Source organism: Lutjanus erythropterus, chromosome 21 (genome assembly GCF_056507025.1).
Source record: "Lutjanus erythropterus isolate fLutEry1 chromosome 21, fLutEry1.hap2, whole genome shotgun sequence".
NCBI lineage: Eukaryota > Metazoa > Chordata > Actinopteri > Lutjaniformes > Lutjanidae > Lutjanus > Lutjanus erythropterus.
This window is the reverse complement of record NC_139337.1, coordinates 21,205,456-21,224,146: the sequence shown is the minus strand read 5'-3', so window position 1 is coordinate 21,224,146 and position 18,691 is coordinate 21,205,456. Positions and strand designations below refer to the sequence as shown.

The 18,691-nt window shown below is 38.8% G+C and overlaps 2 protein-coding genes across 2 annotated transcripts; both read left to right on the top strand.

Moving 5' to 3' along the window:
* The first annotated feature begins 60 nt into the window (after positions 1–60).
* On the top strand, positions 61–3,516 carry LOC146307624 (uracil nucleotide/cysteinyl leukotriene receptor). Its single transcript, XM_084747540.1, has 2 exons — positions 61–141; positions 2,477–3,516. Exon 2 carries the CDS (start codon positions 2,499–2,501, stop codon positions 3,423–3,425), a length of 927 nt encoding a protein of 308 aa, XP_084603666.1. The 5' UTR covers positions 61–141; positions 2,477–2,498; the 3' UTR covers positions 3,426–3,516.
* A 3,678-nt stretch (positions 3,517–7,194) lies between these two features.
* nphp3 (nephronophthisis 3) lies at positions 7,195–17,362 on the top strand. Its single transcript, XM_084747498.1, has 27 exons — positions 7,195–7,569; positions 7,682–7,807; positions 7,891–8,041; positions 8,190–8,342; positions 8,539–8,672; positions 9,640–9,800; positions 9,912–10,068; positions 10,505–10,579; positions 10,674–10,844; positions 10,944–11,047; positions 11,675–11,789; positions 11,900–12,043; positions 12,133–12,230; positions 12,378–12,480; positions 12,598–12,680; positions 13,484–13,619; positions 13,941–14,105; positions 14,247–14,341; positions 14,585–14,707; positions 14,796–14,985; positions 15,104–15,345; positions 15,431–15,506; positions 15,596–15,723; positions 15,855–16,095; positions 16,209–16,334; positions 16,496–16,611; positions 16,705–17,362. The coding sequence occupies exons 1-27, from the start codon at positions 7,246–7,248 to the stop codon at positions 16,871–16,873; spliced, it is 3,906 nt and encodes a 1,301-aa protein (XP_084603624.1). The 5' UTR covers positions 7,195–7,245; the 3' UTR covers positions 16,874–17,362.
* The last annotated feature ends 1,329 nt before the right edge of the window (positions 17,363–18,691 follow it).

The window sequence follows — 18,691 nt, the reverse complement described above, 5'->3', positions numbered from 1 at the left end:
GTGTGTATGCACGAGCATGTGCATAAATATGAAAGTGGAGAAGCACCACACAACAGAGCACTTCTCACTTCCAGTTCACCTGTCTCTTGTTCTGTCACAGACAGTAATAGAATTCTGAGGTCTGAATCTCTACGACTAAAGGTAAGAAGATATCAGTAATATTAATGATTATATGACAGTGTCGGATGTGAGGGTTTTATACCCTAAACCTACTCTTAACAATCTTGCATTAGATTATAGTAATAAGAATCAAGTTCATTGCCAAGTAGGTTTTTTCACATACAAAGAATTAGAATTTGGTGTTGTGGGACATAACAACAAGCATACAAAGTTCAATTTAATACTGATGCCTCTATATGACTTATTAAGTTAAGAAGACCATATTTCTGACTAGTCATTCTTAATGCCTGCCACCAAGTCAGATTCTCCTTGAAATCAGATGTAACAAGCTCATGTTTACATTTTCTCAATGAAATTTAGAGCGAGTAACACTTAAGCTCATCAAAAACATGCAGGAGGGAGACTTTTTGACATACGATATTAAAGTTCCTTGTAGATGCTTTAAGCATGTAGTGTATTTTGTAAGTTTTAGCATTTAACCTAAAGAAATAATTTAACTATCAAAGAGCAGTCATCTTTTGAGAATATTACCCGTAAACCAGTTCATCACATCAATAAGTTAAGTTGAACTACAGCTACCAGATATTATTTGCCATGAAGGAGATGGAACACAGTTTTCATTATTTTGTTCAAGCAAATAATAACGCTGGGCAATATATGATATTGATATAGTGAAATGAGACTAGATATTGTCTTAGATTGTAGATATTGTGATATAACACAAGTTTTCCTGGTTTTAAAGGCTGCATTACAGTAAAGTGATATAGTTTTCCAAACTCATCAGACTGTTCCAGCTGTTGTATTAACTGTCTTTACCCACCTGGCCATTACATTCATATTACTGATTATTTATCAGAAAGCTCATTGTGTTAGTATTTTATGAAAGCTCCTATACAATGCTGTTGAAATATCAATAAATACTGATGTCAAGTCTGTTTATTATTGAGACGTCTGCAGTGTGCAGTGAGCGTTTTTGTATTGACACTGAGTTTGTATTGTACGTGAAAAAACAAAATAAAAATATTCCAAAAAACAAACAAAAAAAAAATTTCATAATAAATATTGTGATATTTAATTTTGTCCATGTCATCTAGCTCTAACAAATAAATTATTTCCATTCAGAACGTAATTTACAATCGTGTTTTATGTGTATATAACTTTAAAAATGCTCCTCCTACTCCCCAAACTATCTGATAAAATTTTTCACACATTAAAAGTGACCGCAGTTAATTTATTTCTGGTGTTATCTGATTATAATCTGCTGCAATACTGGTGACTCTTGCGAGGACAGTTCCTCTTTCTAACAAAACCTTGTTTACACATGATGTTGAATGTGGGTTTATACTTAGACACAGACTCACAGAAGTCATCTTTTTGTCAAACTCACATTGTTCATTGTCAGTTTCATTATGATAGGCCTATAACAATGAACACTAAAAAAAATTCTTGCATTTTGAAATAAACTTAAAAAAAAAAAATCCCAACCTATAATCTGTTGTTGAGATAATTTACTTGTCTTCTTTAGATAAACTTGTACCTCTGAGTTTTAGAAATCCAAAGAATTCTGTTTCAAAAATTGTTCACTGTGAGCTGTGAACCGATTTTTCCATTATTTTGGGAAAAAATAATGTATAATAAATGTGGTTGTCATTGAAAATATGAAATTATTAACTATTGTTCACGTTCACTTGAGTTTACTCAACAATTCCTGAAAGACAAAACTCAAGTTTTTCACATAGTAAAATAAAAAATAGTTACTGCGATAGAGTTTTGAGTCAAACTCATCAAACTCAAACTCTTAAATTTTGGAAATAAACAAAAAATAGTTTTGTTGACCTCTAATCTTCAATTTAGGTAATTTATTTTTCTTCTTTAGATAAACAAATGAGTTTTAGAAACTCAAAAAAAAAAGTATTTCATGGTCACAGTGAGCTGTGAAACCAATTTGCCTATATTTGAGTGACTGAAAAATTACATACTTTTAATTGAAAATCTTAAAATATAACCATTATTCATTTTGCCTTCAATGAGACTTCTCAGCTATTTTCGAAAAACTTTGTTTGGGTTTCTAAAACTCAATTAAAGTTTATCTAAAGAATAAAATTTAATTATCTCAACTAAAGATTAGAGGTCAGCAAAACTTTTTATTTTAATTTTAGGAGTTTGAGTTGATTATAGGTTGGCAAAACTAATCTTAGTTCATTTCAAAACATTTCAGATTGATTCAAAATTTGAAAAATAGTGTAGACAGTTGCCTTGATTGTATGGCCTGCTGAATCACTAAAAAGTAATGACATTAGGCTATCTTTGGGCTGTCAGTGATCATAACAGTTGATTTGTGTCTATGCTGCACCAGGCTGATCCTCTACACAACAACAATGAACATCTCTGAGGAGGAAATGACAGGCTTCTATGGCAGAGGCTCCCACCAAGAGAACATCATCTTTTCTGCATTTTACATCCTGATTTTCATCATCGCCGTGCCCGGAAACGCCTTGGCGCTGTGGGCCTTCTTTCACCAGGACTGCACGTCTCCATCTAAAGTCTTTCTGAGACACCTCTCTGTCGCAGACCTTTCTTACATCCTCATTTTACCCATGCGTATAGTTTACCACCTGTCTGACAGCCACTGGCCTTTTGGACATGTAGTCTGTCAACTAGCAGGCTTCCTCTTTTACCTCAACATGTACTGCAGCCTTTACTTGATGAGCTTCATCAGCCTGGACAGATTTCTGGCTGTGGTTCTACCTATAAAATCACAGTCAGTGAGGAAGGTTCTGTATGCAAAGGTAGTTGCTGGCATACTCTGGGTGATAGTTATTCTGTCTATGAGTCCTATACTTTTCTCTAAAAAGAACATGACCAACTCAACTGGCATCTGCACCAAGCTATACTTGGAGAAGACATCGCCCACAGCTTTGGTTTCCACTGTTGTGGCATTTGTTATTCCTCTCGCTACCATAGTGGTGTCCTACATACTCATTCTGTTGAAACTGAGGACAGTCAAACAACAGGAGGAACGACCAGTGAAGGACAAAGCCATAAAAATGATCATACTCATCGTGATGAACTTCCTGTTTGCATTCGTGCCCTACCATGTGAGCAGGGTGATCTACATCCAAAGCCACAGTCATGGTCATGTGACTGCAGCAAGCCACGAGGCCCTGGGAAGAGCCAATCGGATCACATCAGCGCTGACCTGTGTCAGTGGTGTACTGGATCCTGTGATGTATTTCTTCCTGAACCGTGCATATAGGGACATACTGCTCCAACTGTTCTGTAAAAACAGAGACAGTGATCAATAAGCAACAAATACCACACAGACAAATATTTTCTGAGCAAATTGTTTTCTTTTTATGTCATTTGTAGAGGGGTGTTCAGACATAAATGCATTCATTAAACCTTGTTTTAACAAGTTGCTAGGATTGCGAGAGTCTTTTATATTTCAGATTCTTCAAAAACATATTTTGCCTAGTTTTCACATTTTTGGCTTGCTTGCTTTGCTTGATTGCTGTAATGGAACAGTGATATCATTTCCTTTGTATTTTTAGATCACTTTTTGAGGAAGTAAAAAACCCTATAACCTCTTCCTCACTTTGTAGAACATCTTCAAACACATACAATATGCTTGCACAAGTTTTAATTCAGTTAGTTATTTTTAATCAAGATTTGAAATGAGGGCTGTGTTCCCTCTAAAATTGCCAATTTTGTTTTAATTGGAGCAAAACCTCATTAAATAGAAAAACTTGTAAGTTCACCAATACTGGCCTATGGTCATAAATATAATTCTGCAAGACAATTCATTGTCAATACCTGCAATGATTCCTAGAGGGCTCCTTCACATCCAAACCATTCCTGCAAGACTTTTCATATTCCTATGGAAAAGGCAGGCAAACACATCATATTAAATCATTGCATAACGAAACTGATTCCATTAAATCACCATAGAGGACTAAATGACTGTGTATATATTTCACATAAAAACATATGACAGCATTTAAAAACTTGATGCCTGTCAGGAGCTAAATGTCACACCTCATGAGGCAGGTATCAGTCCTTCTAAGCTACTATGGCATGATAATTATCAATCGTAGAATGTAACTAATTACATTTACTCAAGTACTTAAGTACAATTTTGAGGTACTTCACTTTAGTATTTCCATGTTCTGCTACTTCCACTCCACTACATTTTGGAGACAAATATTGCACTTCTTACTCCATTATATTGATTTGATCATTTAAGTTCTCAGTTATTTGCAGATTGAGATTATTAATATGAATAAAGATTAACTAATTCGTGATTATTTATTATTATAGATGAAACTATACAGTAGTATATATATATATGTAATAGCTCTCCTGAAGAACCTGTATGACCCTGTTGGGTCATCAGCCTTTTGTTATGGAGTAACAAGCTGGGACAACAGAGACTGAACAAACTGATCAGGAAGGCCAGGTAGAAAAGAGGATGATGGCTAAGCTGTCAGTCATGATGGAGAATGACTCCTACCCCTTGCAGGACAGCACTGGAGAGCAACTTCAGCCACCCACTGCTCCCCAAGGCGGTGTTAAGAGTGATATCTGTGCATATATCTGTGCAAATATGTTATATCCTTCCTTCCTGCAGCTGTCAGGCTGTACAACCAGCACTACCCACGTGACCACATACTCACCAAATACATGAGAAACTTGACGGCTCATTGCACACCAGCTGTGGACTATTAGTACTTACTCAGTTGTAATGCCACTTCATAGTGTGCCATATTTCACGCAGATGAACTTTAATTTCCATGTTTTAGTCTTATCTTTATCAGCTGCAGCATTAACTGATGAGCACATAAAAGATCAATAAGAATAAATCAGTAATATATTAGTCTGAATGAGCCATGCTGCACTTTTACTTTTGTTCAAGTATAATTTAATGCGAATACTTGTGTACTTTATTAAAAATTTTTTAAAGTATTTTGCACTGTGGTATTAATAGCCTACTTTTCCGCTTTAAATAAGTACTTCCACTGATAAATATAGCATAATACATGAGTTATTCTATGGATCAATATTACGAAAATTAAAATATGCGAACCTTGATACTGTGCATAGAGGAAAAATTGACTTTTGCCCTTTTTTGACTCTTGCGAGCACCCGTAACATCGACTTGTTACCAAGGCAGCCAGGAAGAAGCTGTGAAGGGAGCGGACTGTGAGTGTTTTCTTGTTTGTTCAGCCTAGCTTCATATGTTTTATCCTAAACTCTGTGTGTTTTAGTCGACAGTCTGTCGAAAGTAAAATATGTACAGGAGTTATTGTGTCATTGCTGTAGCTTTTACACCCATAAATAACGCGACGAGCGCGTTGAAGAGCTTTTTTTCCCCTGTAATGTTACGTTAGCTAACCAAGTAACGGTACAACGGTGTATCATTATTGTTCAGACAAGAATAATTAGCCAGCAACTGCAAACCTGTTAACGTTAAATCACGTTTTTGTAGTTGGGTGCTGCTCTAAAAGTAACGGTCCTGAGTGCTACTTTGCTTTTGTAGAGAGCAGCTTTGTGGCTGTTACTATACATTGACTAGCTGTTTGTGATACATCAGAGAAACCAAATTAGGGCACAAAAATGTCAATCAGCTTTCAAAACCAAGGTAGAGGACAACTTTCCAATAGTTGTCACAATGCATATGCAGGTATGGAAGCCCATTTCTGCCAATGTCATGAAGAAAAGATACTGTAAATCATTATAATGAGAAAAATTACCAAATAATGACTTAGTATCTCAAAATAATATGGGGCTTTATCAAAACAAGGGCTTACTTATTTCAAAGTAATGATCCAGTAATTCAAAATTATGAGATAAATACTGCTTGCATATTATTTGAATTAAAAAGGGCTAGTTCACCCAAAAGTGAAAATTCAGTCAGTATCTACTCACCCTCACGCTGACTGAAAGTTTGGTTTAGTTTTTTTTAATCCACAAAACACTGCTGGAGTTTCACAGGAAAACAGTGTTGCAGAATTTCCTAAACAATTTAAGTGAATGATGACCAGTTTGCAAACCTAAAAAAATAACAGAAAAAAAAGTCTTCATACTGTTCGTCTGGTGTAATCCAAGTCAGCCAAAGCCCCAACATACCAAGCTGACTTGAAAGAGGTCTTTTACATCATGTTTTTAGCTTAAATCTTCACTGTAGATCCTTAGCTTCTGAACTGGGTATGTGTATGTGAGACGGTGTCCAAACCGCATGTTGGGCCTTATGTGGAGTTAAAAGTTTGGTTCTTATACAAATGTTGTTTATATAAGTTGTTTTTAGTCATCATGTTGTCTGCTTACAGAGTTCATTTTGGGTCTTTTCATGTATGACAGCATATGGCAATACATTTTTGCCATTTTTACTTTACTCCAATGATTCTTTCCCTTCATGGTAACCCATCTGATCCTGCTGGCTCCTTGAGGATGCACACTGAAATTATGATGGGAAAAAGAAAGTGATTTTTCTCCTTGGTTTCTCATTATATTTAGGAGGGCTGTGTTTTGTTGAATCAGGCGGTGTGATACACATTATGATACAGGAGTTGCAGTTCAATATATTGTGATTTATTGCAACACTGTAAGCAAGGTGATGTCTTACTATTTTTTTTAAATGTAATTTTAAGAAAAATGTCATAGTATAAAGAACATACCACCATATGCATACAGTCAGAGTTTAACAAAGTGTACTTTTTTATGCAATCAGGACAGTGAAGATCGTGAAGAAGATAGCAACACTGCTATCTAGTGTTGTGGTTTAAACACCACACAAAATGAACCACTGCCATGATTCTTTGCATGTATCACAATATCACAATTTAGTATACTGAGAATTGTTAAAGCATCACAAAACATAATAAAATGATACTCAAGTGTATCAATATTTTCTTAAACACCTGATTTTGAAATGCAAGGTCATTATTTTTAGATATTGGCTCATTATTTTGAGAATGTGTCTCATAATAATGACCTACAGGATTATTTTTATTTTATCACATTGGTGTAAATGGCCTTCAGTATATCTCTGTCCTGTCCGTTATCACACAGGAGCAGCTATGGGCATCCAAAAAGGCTGAACCCTATTGTACACCTCGGGCTGTCACCATGGGCACCGCCTCCTCTTTGGTCAGCCCAGGAGAGGTGATTGAGGATGGATATGGGGGTGAAGGTGGAGAGGCCTGTGAGATCCCAGTGGAAGTCAAACCCAAAGCCCGACTCCTGCGCAGTTCCTTTCGTAGAGGACCTCGGGTGATCGGGGCCAGTTTCAAATCCACAGGCTCTGTGGATTTAGAGTATGCTGCTGAGTATGAGAGACTCCGTAAAGAGTATGAAATCTTTCGTGTCAGCAAGAATAATGAGATCTCATCTATGCAAAAGAAGGAGGCCAAGCTGGATGAGGAGAACAAGAGGCTGAGAGCTGAGCTGCAGGTAAAACTACTTAAGTTCAGAGACTACCAGTTTATCATAGGACAGCCTTATTGGCAACAATATTTAAGGATTGTGGATTTCTTAACAGTGTTTATTTACAATGTGACAACAGGCTCTGCAGAAGACCTACCAGAAGATCCTTCGAGAAAAAGAGAGTGCTCTTGAGGCCAAGTACCAAGCTATGGAGAGGGCGGCTACCTTTGAACATGACAGAGACAAAGTAAAAAGACAGTTTAAGGTAAACCACACATGTGTTACTGTGTAGCATGCTCTCCTGTAATCATGAGTGCAGCCCTAACCAGTTGGCTAAATGGCCACCAGATTTTCCGGGAGACGAAAGAAAAAGAGATTCAGGATCTCCTGCGGGCCAAGAGGGACTTGGAGGCCAAACTTCAACAGTTGCAGGCTCAGGGCATCCAGGTCTATGACCCAAATGATTCTGACTCAGATGACAATCAAACTACTGTCACTGGTAAGACCCAGATATCCACGATGTTGAGACTTTTTTATTTTCTTTGTTTAGAATCCATTCTTTCAGAATTCATTTGCAATTCGAATCAAAGTCTAAGGTGTTGATTTATATAATGAAATCTTGAAAAAATATTGTGTTATGTTTTTAGCTGCAGGGACACAGTGTGAGTACTGGTCCGGCGGCGTGCTGGGAAGTGAGCCCTCTATGGGTAGCATGATGCAGTTGCAACAGACCTTCCGTGGACCAGAGTTTGCTCACAGTTTGATAGATGTGGAGGGACCTTTTGCAAATGTGAGCAGAGGTAAGTAAACTTCAGTATGTTGAATATGTAGAAAGAAAGGAGGCATTATGATATGGGTGTTATCCAGGAAAGAATAGCAAAAAATATGGCAATATTAGCTACTATGTCTGTGGAAAAATCTTAAACTTTTATAGACATTGACCTCTACATGCATTACCTATGATTATAACTTTTGTCATGTGTGTGTTTGTGTCAGATGATTGGGATGCTGCAGTGGCCAGTCTGCTTCAGGTCTCTCCTCACGTGCCACAGGCCTTATGGAGTAACACAGTGCGCTGCTACCTAATATTTACCCAGGAGACCAAAACTGAGCTTGACATCTTTATTAAGGTTGGTTAGATGAGCACAGTTAACAATTATTCTGTTTTAATGGGATAATGTATCACTACCATGTTTATCATCTTTATTGGGCAGTGTCTTTGTCATGGCCCTAAGTAAAACAGGAGCAGGACTGAAAGGGATAGTTCAGATTTTGGGAGGGTTGGGGGGTTTTGGGGTTGTATGAGTTGCTTATCCATAGTGTATTACTTATGGCAGTTTGTAAAAGCAGCAGGACTACTGGTGTAGGAATCTAAGCAATATACTGCTATGGACAGGGTCAATAGCAAAAAGTATTTTAGCCACTTACAAAAGGCCCACTTAAAAAAGTTAGAATCTGTTTATCTGTATACTTATATCTGTTTATATATGTATACTGTATTTAGAAGATTTTCACAAATGACTATTTCTATTTGGAAACTGCTGTTAAATAAGTCAAATATCACTCTCTCAAAAGCCACCAGACTTATCTGGAGAGAACAGTAATTTTAACTCGCAGAACACTGGAGTTGCTGGTCTACCACTGCCTTGATCAGTTAGTTTGTTTATGTTATTCTGTTACTTTAGTCTTTAGATTTAAGACAGCATTCCTGTACCAGTTCTCCTGCTGCTTCTCCAAACTGCCATAGGTAATATACTGATTATGGACTATGGACTATGGAAGTACCTCATACAACTCCACTTCCCAAACTCTCTTTAAGTTAAATTAGCTGAACACTTTTAACCAGAATTACCTAAGTGCATTAGATGTGTCTACAGGCATAATCATTCTGCAGTTAAACATGCTCAAAATTTAATCAGCGTGACATTACCTTTAATCTCCTCTCAGGAAATAAGTTTGATCAGTTCAAGCCCAGTGTGAATGTCAGACTCTGAGAAAATATAGAATTGTGATTTAACCTGGTTTAAAATGCCACCTCTGTAGAGAACTGACTTTCATCATTGTCTGAGAAATCTTTGCCTCATGTTTTCATTCCAGAAACACTCTTCTGTGTTACGGAGACTGTGCGAGGGTCTCGGCCATTTCTACCTGAATGTCTGCTTCCCAGAGGAGAGTGCTGCCTCATATGCTGTGGAGCGCAGGCAGGAGATTGAAAGGAGCTCTGTGTGTGTGCTGCTTCTCAAATCTACTGTCACTAGGTACAGTAAGTCCTGTGACCATCCTGACTAGGATACCCTCATATAGTTAAGACTGTACATTAATTATATATATTTCTAACATTTTCTGCTGATATTCATTCATGTGTGTAGCTGTGTGGTGGAGGACTGTGAGGAGGCTTTTGTGAAGAATCCAGATGGCCATCCGCTGGTGCTTTACCTCAGGACTGACAAAGATCATAATCTGACTGGACCCACCAGGCAGCTGTTAGAAAGGGTCAATGCTGCAGACAAGGCCGCTAAAGTCAAGGTTTGTGTGTGCAGTATGTCAAATAAACAAGGCAACAAAGGATACAGTGGTGACAAATATATTTCACACAGTATTGAAGGTTAGATAAAATATTTGTATTTTACCATTTTCATTGTAAAAGCTTGTCCTGTTGAAATGCTATGAAAGTGTATTCTGTAAATGGGTATGACATTTAGTCATGAGAAACAGTATGTGCTTTTTGAGAAATAGCCCTTTTCATCAAGACTGGTTTCACTTAGTATAAATGCACTTCTGCACTGGTCTTCTTTACAGAAGTTATCACAGATACTGTACCTGCACAACATACCCACACTATTAACTGGAGTCAAAAAGCAGAAGTTGTGAATTTATTGACTCTTATAGTTGACTCTCTTTATTTTCGTGGTTGCTTGATGCCACACAGTGCTTGTGCTGACATGTTTTGAACAATAACCAGGTGGTGGATCATAGTGGCTCTGCAGAGGAGGGGGCCGACCTGATTTATGCCCAGCTGGAGAAAGTCATCAAACAGGTACAGACTGTCCCTCAGCAGCATTGGTCTTTTTAGAGTGTTTTGTGTACGGTGATTTACCGTGTGTTCATCCCCCCTGTCCCTGACCATGCAGGAGTTGCTAGGTCTTGAAGGAGCAGATGTTGACTCTAAGGACTCTGGAATAGAAGAGGGGCGTGAGGAAGACTCGGGAGATGTGCTGTGGGACCTGCACGATGAGCAGGAACAGATTGAGTCCTACCAGCAGGCCTGTAACAGCACCAATTCCCAGTTAGGCTTTCAAAAGGTAGAGCAGATCCTCTCCTCATTTTAACCTTCTCAATCTTGTCTTGTGATCTAATAGTTTATTTCTTAATCTCTCTACAACTGTGTTCTGTCTCCTCAGTATATAGATCGTTTGAATGACATGATAGCTGCTCCCCCTCCCACCCCTCCTCTGCTGGTGTCTGGTGGTCCAGGCTCAGGGAAGTCTCTCCTGCTCTCCAAATGGTGAGAATCTACTCCTAAGTGTAATATGTCCTCTGACTGGTGGGCTCTTCTTTTTTGGAACTTACTGTCTATTAGAAAATGGCACAAGGACAAAACAGTTATAACACTGTGTTTATTTTGCGTTGTCTCATAAGAACTTCATTAGCCCTGCTATCTTAAAGTTGCATCCTTGGAAAAAATACATTTTGTTTTTAATATCGTGTTGCCAGTCACACTCTAGCACCCTGGTTTCCAAACTATGGGTCTTGACACCCACTAGGGGACACCAGAGCTTCATGGAGCAGTCATGAGGTTCTGCGTTTCATTCATTCTTGTGAATGAAACTGGGAATTTTAAAGTTTTGATTATATTCAGGATTTAAAGTTGAAACGTCAGGGAGAAGAAAACGGTGAATTTGAAAAAAAGAAGCCTCTTATGTCCTGCTCAATTGTTATGTACTGTTATTGTTATCCATTGAATTCAATATGAAATATCCATAAAATATGTCACAATAAATAAGGGGCCCCTTAAGGAAAACATGCTTGAAGTGGAGGTATCGGTTCCTTGCTATGGTGCGATGTGTCATCATGAAATAGGACATTTTGTACAGTTTGCCTTCTTTGCTAATTGTCCTTTAATCCTTTTCAGGATTGAGCAGCAGCAGAAACAGTCCCCCAACACCTTGTTCCTTTATCATTTTGTCGGTCGCCCACTTTCCACAAGCTCAGAACCGGTTCTCATCATCAAACGCCTCACAGTCAAAGTAAGAGGCGCTCTCTTGTTGGCTCGTCCATGGGCTTACTTCCAGTGAAGACACTCAGTCTTACTAAGTAACTGTGGGAATGTGTTTTCTGTCTGTCTGTTGTCACACAGTTGCTGCAGCACTTCTGGTCCATTTCTGGCTTGTCCATGGAGCCCAGTAAGATCTTGGAGGAGTTTCCTCGCTGGCTTGAAAGACTATCAGCACGCCATCAAGGAAACATCATCATCATCATCGACTCAATTGACCAAATACAGGTTTAATGCACCTCTGTTTTAACCACAATTAGATGTCTATTTTTTTCAGAATAACTCTGCTAACTCTACAGTTTTTGTTCTTTTTTCAGCAAGCAGAAAGACACATGAAGTGGCTGATTGACCCCCTCCCTGTTAATGTCAGAGTGGTGGTGTCTGTCAATGTAGAGACATGTCCTCAAGCTTGGAGGTGAGACACACTACTTGAATTCTAAATATCCCAGGAATTTTTCTGTTGTGTTGGTTCAAAATGCTATTTGTTTATTTGCCATGCAGTGGTGTCTATTTCTGAGTATACTCCTGTAGTATTTCTAATCCAGTGACTGTCTCTATTTAGGTTGTGGCCCACACTCCACTTAGACCCACTGAGTCCCAGAGAGGTCAGGAGTGTTGTTAATGCAGAGTGCCAGAGCGTGGATCTCAAATTTACCAAGGACCAAGTAAGTTATCATCGCATCAATCCCCCTTTTTAAAAACTCTGAAGACGTTTGAAATCATTTGCAGAGGTGTGTTTTTTAATGAGAATGCCACACTTGAATGTTGTGTCTTTGTTCCAGGAGAAGAAGCTGGAGAGGCACTGTCGCTCTGCGTCCACCTGCAATGCATTGTATGTCACACTGTTGGCAAGGATGATTGTCAGGTGAGCCACCCTACAATTCTAAATTTATTGAATAGCTTCTGTTTTCTTCCCATCCAGCGTGATCAGATCACAGGCTCAGATACAGAGTTGAAAAGCATTTTCTGTAAATCTGTTTGAACCTATAAAAATTGGTTATAGGTCTGTCACCTCTTTGTTATTTTTTATTTATGTATTTTATGTGTTTTATTTAACCAGGAGTGTCCAATTGAGATTAAGAATGTCTTTTTCAAGGGAAACTTGGGCATTTTAAGGAATTTGCCTTTACTTCTTTCATTTTGGCCTCAAAAGCATTGAATGAGGTTTATTTTCTGAGTTTCAGGTGATTCTGTAATGTAGTCCATGCCAAGGGTGTAGAATAGCTAAAAGCTCTCTGACAGAGCATAAAGAAGTCATGAGAATGCAGAGTACTGTCTGACACTTTCCTGCATGATTGGGAGCAGACCAAGAATTGTCCCACTGAAAGAGCCTACAAGTGGCCAGAGCAGGCCATCTTACCCGAAAGTATCAAGGCCCTTTTCATAGAAACAGCAGTGCTCTAAAACTAAATTGTTATGTATTTATATCACTTTTTAAGGGACAAGACCCAAGACTCACTCTTTTAATTGCAATGAAATTTATAGAATGGCAAAGTTTTCTGTGACTTGCTTCAGAGAACTTGGGCAGAGTAAATTCATTCTATAATGTCCCTTAAACCTGGATTATCTGCGTTAAAAGCGGTCAGCTTGATGTTGATGTTTCTGAATGTGTGGCTACATATGTGTAAAATTTTCTTGATTTTGTCATGTTTTCTTACCGCCCGCCAGCACATCATGTTGGTCACTGGAAAGGAGCCTGGAGCAGTGTCTACAGTGTCAGGACACCATGTCACTCTACCGGCAGGCACTCAAGATGACATTGAACTCCCTCAGCACTGACAGAGAGCGGCACATTATGAGAGAGGTGACTTATGTCCAGACAACATAACAACAATAACTTCTCTCCACTTAAACACAAGGTTTTGTCAACATTATGGGTTTAATGGATGCTGCAAACCTACTTTTTCAGAATGTAGTATTGTGTTTTCATGGCACAGTTCACTTTTTCTTTTTTTCTTTTCTTTTTTTCTTTTTTTTTGATTAGGGTATAAATATCACACACTTTTTTTTTGCAGTAAGTCGGTTTGGTTTTTGGTTTTATTTGTCCTCACAGTGACTCAAACAATCTGGATTTATGGTCTCTATGTAGCAGAGGAATATTTGCTTGCTTTTTGTTTCTCCTTAGACACTGTGTCTTGTATGTGCCAGCCATAATGGAGTGAGTGAATCAGAGGTACTAGACCTTTTCCCAGAGGTGGAGCTGCCTGTCCTGTCTTCTCTGCTTCACCGTCTAAACAGACTCTGCATTGTAACCCTCCGCTGTGGGCTCATCAGGTTTCAACACCTACAGGTAATCAGGCTTTGGCCAATAGGGTACAGAGCACAAAGTCATAAAAGTAACAAAATGCGTAAAAATAGGATATACGTGGGACAGAAAATTACTGAATAGACGGTTTTGATGTTTTTGTTGGTATGTGTGTTTGTATTTCAGGCTTGGGAAGCTGTGAGGCTGGAGTTCTTAGGTGGAGGAAGCAGTTCTGCTGCATACAGAGAGAAACTCATACATTACTTCAGTCAGCAACTCAGGTGATTAAAGGGACACTTCACCCCAAAATCAAGCCTATGTATTTTTGTAGGGCTATTTGTCCACCTCAGTTGTTTTGTCTGAGTTGCAGAGTTTTGGAGATACTGGCTGTGGAGTTTTCTGCTATCTTTTTAATGAAATGACACTAGATAGCAAATATGTATTTTGATTCCAGGCTAAACTGTCTCTTTAACAAAATAGCTCACATTTTTCTGTCAGTACAATGTTGTGTGTTGTGTGTGTAGCCAGGACCGTGTCACTTGGCGTGTCGCCGATGAGCTCCCCTGGCTCCTCCAGCAGCAGGAGGATCGGACTAAACTACAGCTGAGCCTCCTGAACCTGTTTGTCTCCCAAAACCTCTACAAGAGGTGCAAAAGATGCACACACACGCAAGCTGATATTACAAAGCCTGCCACATTTACGCAGGTGTAGTCACGTGTTGTTTTCTTTCTCTAGGGGTCATTTCTCTGAGCTGCTAGCCTATTGGCAGTATGTAGGCAAAGACAAAAGCTCCATGGCCACTGAGTACTTTGACTCCCTGAAACACTATGAGAAGAGCTGTGAGAGCGAAGACAGCATGACCAAGCTGGCAAACCTCTATGAGACCTTAGGACGTTTTCTCAAAGACCTGGGCCTCCCTAGTCAGGTAGTTTACATGGTTTAACATTTTAACATGTATTAGCTTTGAAATGATACATATATTGTTTTCAGATTTCTTGTTTCATTGTGTTTTCATTGTGATTTCATTCTGTCTGTTTGTCCAGGCCGTAGCCCCCTTACAAAGGTCGCTTGAGATCAGGGAGACAGCTCTAGACCCGGACCATCCCAGTGTAGCTCGCTCCCTGCACCAACTGGCTGGTGTTTATGTTCAGTGGAAGAAGTACGGCAACGCTGAGCAGTTGTACAAGCAGGCTTTGGAGATCAGCGAGAACGCCTACGGAGCTGAACATGCCAGCGTGGCACGAGAGCTGGAGTCACTTGCCATGCTCTACCAGAAACAAAACAAGTAAATCCTTCTCTCTTGGTGTTAATGTTGCATTGCGTCATTAAAACACGCATTTAATGACTAACACCTGCGTTTTTACAATCAGGTATGAACAAGCAGAGAAACTCAGGAAGAGGTCAGTGAAAATCCGTCAGAAAACTGCTCGCCAGAAAGGTCATATGGTAAGCATGTTTCTGAGATACCCACATGCTTAGTCATACACACTTCATCAGTTACATTGTCCATGCCTTTTGTTTAATCCTCCCCTCAGTATGGCTTCACTTTGTTGAGGCGCAGAGCCCTGCAGCTGGAAGAGCTGACCCTGGGAAAAGACTCTGCAGACTGTGCCAAGACTCTTAATGAACTGGGCGTCCTGTACTACCTCCAAAACAACCTGGAGTAAGCCCTACACAAAAAACAAAGACATAATGGCATTATGGGAATTAGTTAAACTTTCTACCTGATTATTGTGATGTTTTTGCTTGTATGTCAACCTATATATCTAAAATCCCCCTCTTTGCTCTCATCAGTGCAGCCAAAGTATTCTTGACCCGCTCTCTGGAGATGCGTCAACGTGTCCTCGGTCCAGATCACCCAGACTGCGCTCAGTCCCTCAACAACCTGGCTGCACTGCACACAGAGAGGAGGGAGTATGAGACAGCCGAGGACATGTACGAGAGGGCGCTGGACATCCGCAAGAAGGCCTTGTCCCCGGACCATCCCTCGCTCGCATACACACTCAAACACCTGGCCATGCTCTACAAACGCAGAGTGAGTCACATGCCCGTTGATGCTGAAACTTTTAATGATATTCTGTATAGTACAGCTCATTTTTGTGTTTTTGTTGGCTGAGAATCTGATGTGGAGATGTGTGTGTTGGACAGGGGAAGCTTGAAAAGGCGGTGCCGCTGTATGAGCTGTCTCTGGAAATCAGGGAGAAAAGTTTTGGGCCCAAACACCCCAGTGTGGCCACAGCACTGGTCAACCTGGCTGTAATCTACTGCCAACTGGTGAGAATGTTCATCATGCTTTATTCGGTCTGTGCTGAATTGAAATGAACTGTTTCTACGTATTTTGTGCATGTTGTTATTTTAATGGCTGCTATGAGAATGTAGCTGTATTTTAGGTTGTATAGAATATATCTGACTGCTGATTTCTTTGTCTTTGTCAGAAGAAGCACAGTGATGCCTTGCCTCTTTATGAACGAGCACTCAAAGTGTATGAGGATAGTTTGGGCCGCTCACACCCACGGGTCGGAGAGACCCTGAAAAACCTGGCTGTGCTGAGGTAAAGTAGCCGAGTTTACATTTCTGATCAGAAGGTTAATCAGGAATTTTGCATTACAATATTTTTTCCTTCTTTTATTCCTTTTGTGAATAGCTATGAAGAGGGTGACTTTGAGAAGGCAGCAGAGCTTTACAAACGTGCGATGGAGATAAAGGAGGCAGAGCCGTCGTTGGTGTGTGGGAATGCCCCGTCTCGCCACTCCTCCAGTGGGGACACATTCAGCCTGAGGGGGCCTGCTCCCCTCCCACATGTCCCAAGGTGACTCTGTTCAGCCACTTAGGGTAACATGTCATGATAACCATCATTAATACATGGTTAATAGATAGTAAGCTAAAATATGAGCAATAGTTAATTAACTGTTAACAAACACTGACATAAGTTTAAGTTTGAAATGATATGTTTATATATGCTTTATAAATGTATTAAGCAAATGTAAAGTTTTATCAGTTGCAACTTTTTAATGACCATTCAAATAATGTTTATAGAAGCACTACACAGTATTTCCTAACCATTTACAAAGAATTATAAATATCATTTGCAGCTTTACAATGGCTGTCAAGATAATTTTTATAGATGTTCTACACAGTATTTATGAACCACAATTGACAAAGTTTTATAAAAATCTGTTTCAACTTTACATTAACCATCCAGATAATGTTTATAGACATGTTCTCACTCTCAAGTTGTCAAACATGGCAGCTTCGTCTGTGGCCCTAGACTTCAAACTGTGATGCTGTATGAATGTCCGTTTTGCATGGTCAATTTAGCAATAATAAATAATCAATGTCTGGGTAGACTTAAAATAAAGGTGCAAAAACCTACTTTGGTAGGTTAAGGTTTAGTAAATTCTTTACTCAGGTTCAGATACATAACGTAACAAATTACAAGTTACATACACAAGTATAAGGTATTATAATCATCAGTTGCAACTTTAGAATAGTCATCCAAATAATGTTTATAGACAGTTTACAAACTAATTAATAACCATATGAAACAAATGATAAAAGAACAGAAATTATATAATTACCAATTAGCATTTCATTGTTTGTTGACAGTGAAATAACTAAAGTTTAGCTTACTATCAAAGCATAATTATTTATGATGGTTATTATAAAATGTTACCCTACTTGGTGCCAGAGAACAATCAAAGCTGTTCTGACTGCTTTAACTAGAACAGAATAACAAAAACAGCAGATGGTTTTATCAAACAAGGAACCATCCTATTAATCACACTGTGATTGTTGCCTAGATGGAGGTTTAATGGTTTGGTTAAATATGCTGTACTAACCAGTATTAGTCTGTGAAACCTGTGTATTTTCCAAAAGTATTTATGAATATTTCTAACATAATCATGTGTGTAAGGAACTTTGAACTTCCTTTAAATCAGTCCTTTAATGGGCCTGGAACTCAGGTTTACACTTCTCTTCAGACTCTTAACGCTTAATTCCTATTTACATGCCTCAAATTGTATATCATCAAAAAAGGAAGGGAATGCAATGAGGGTTAAATATAACTCATAAAATATGACTAATGAACAGACACATTTAGTGCTTTGCAGTGTACAGTAGATATTACTCTATGCACTTTAGGGATCCAGGTTACAAGTTTCATTTCTTACAAATAATCCTGAAAGTCTGATTATATAACTTTTAAGGCGATGGAAGTATGAACTATCAAACATTTCCACAACTCACTCTGATCATGCTGTTATTTCTTAGAAAAAATTCCCAGACCTCAAACAGTTTGTTGCCAAGCCTACATTCCTGGCTTTCTGCAAAAAGGATTTCAGAGAGCTACTGTCTCTAAAATTTAATGTGCATATTGGTATGAAAAACTGGTACGTTTATATGCCGATTTCTTTGATTGACAGTACTACAGTACTGTTTTTCTATCAGTATTAAGTAGTGTAGAACACGAGAAAAGTGCCCAAAAACAAGCGCCTCTACAACTGAGGAAACATCACCTCTGGTACTGATTTCATTCTGAATTTATGCAAAACTCAGTGTTTATTTATTCATTTACAAAAGGGATTTGCCAAAACTATGATGGTGCCACATTAGTGTCCAGGTATAACACAGTA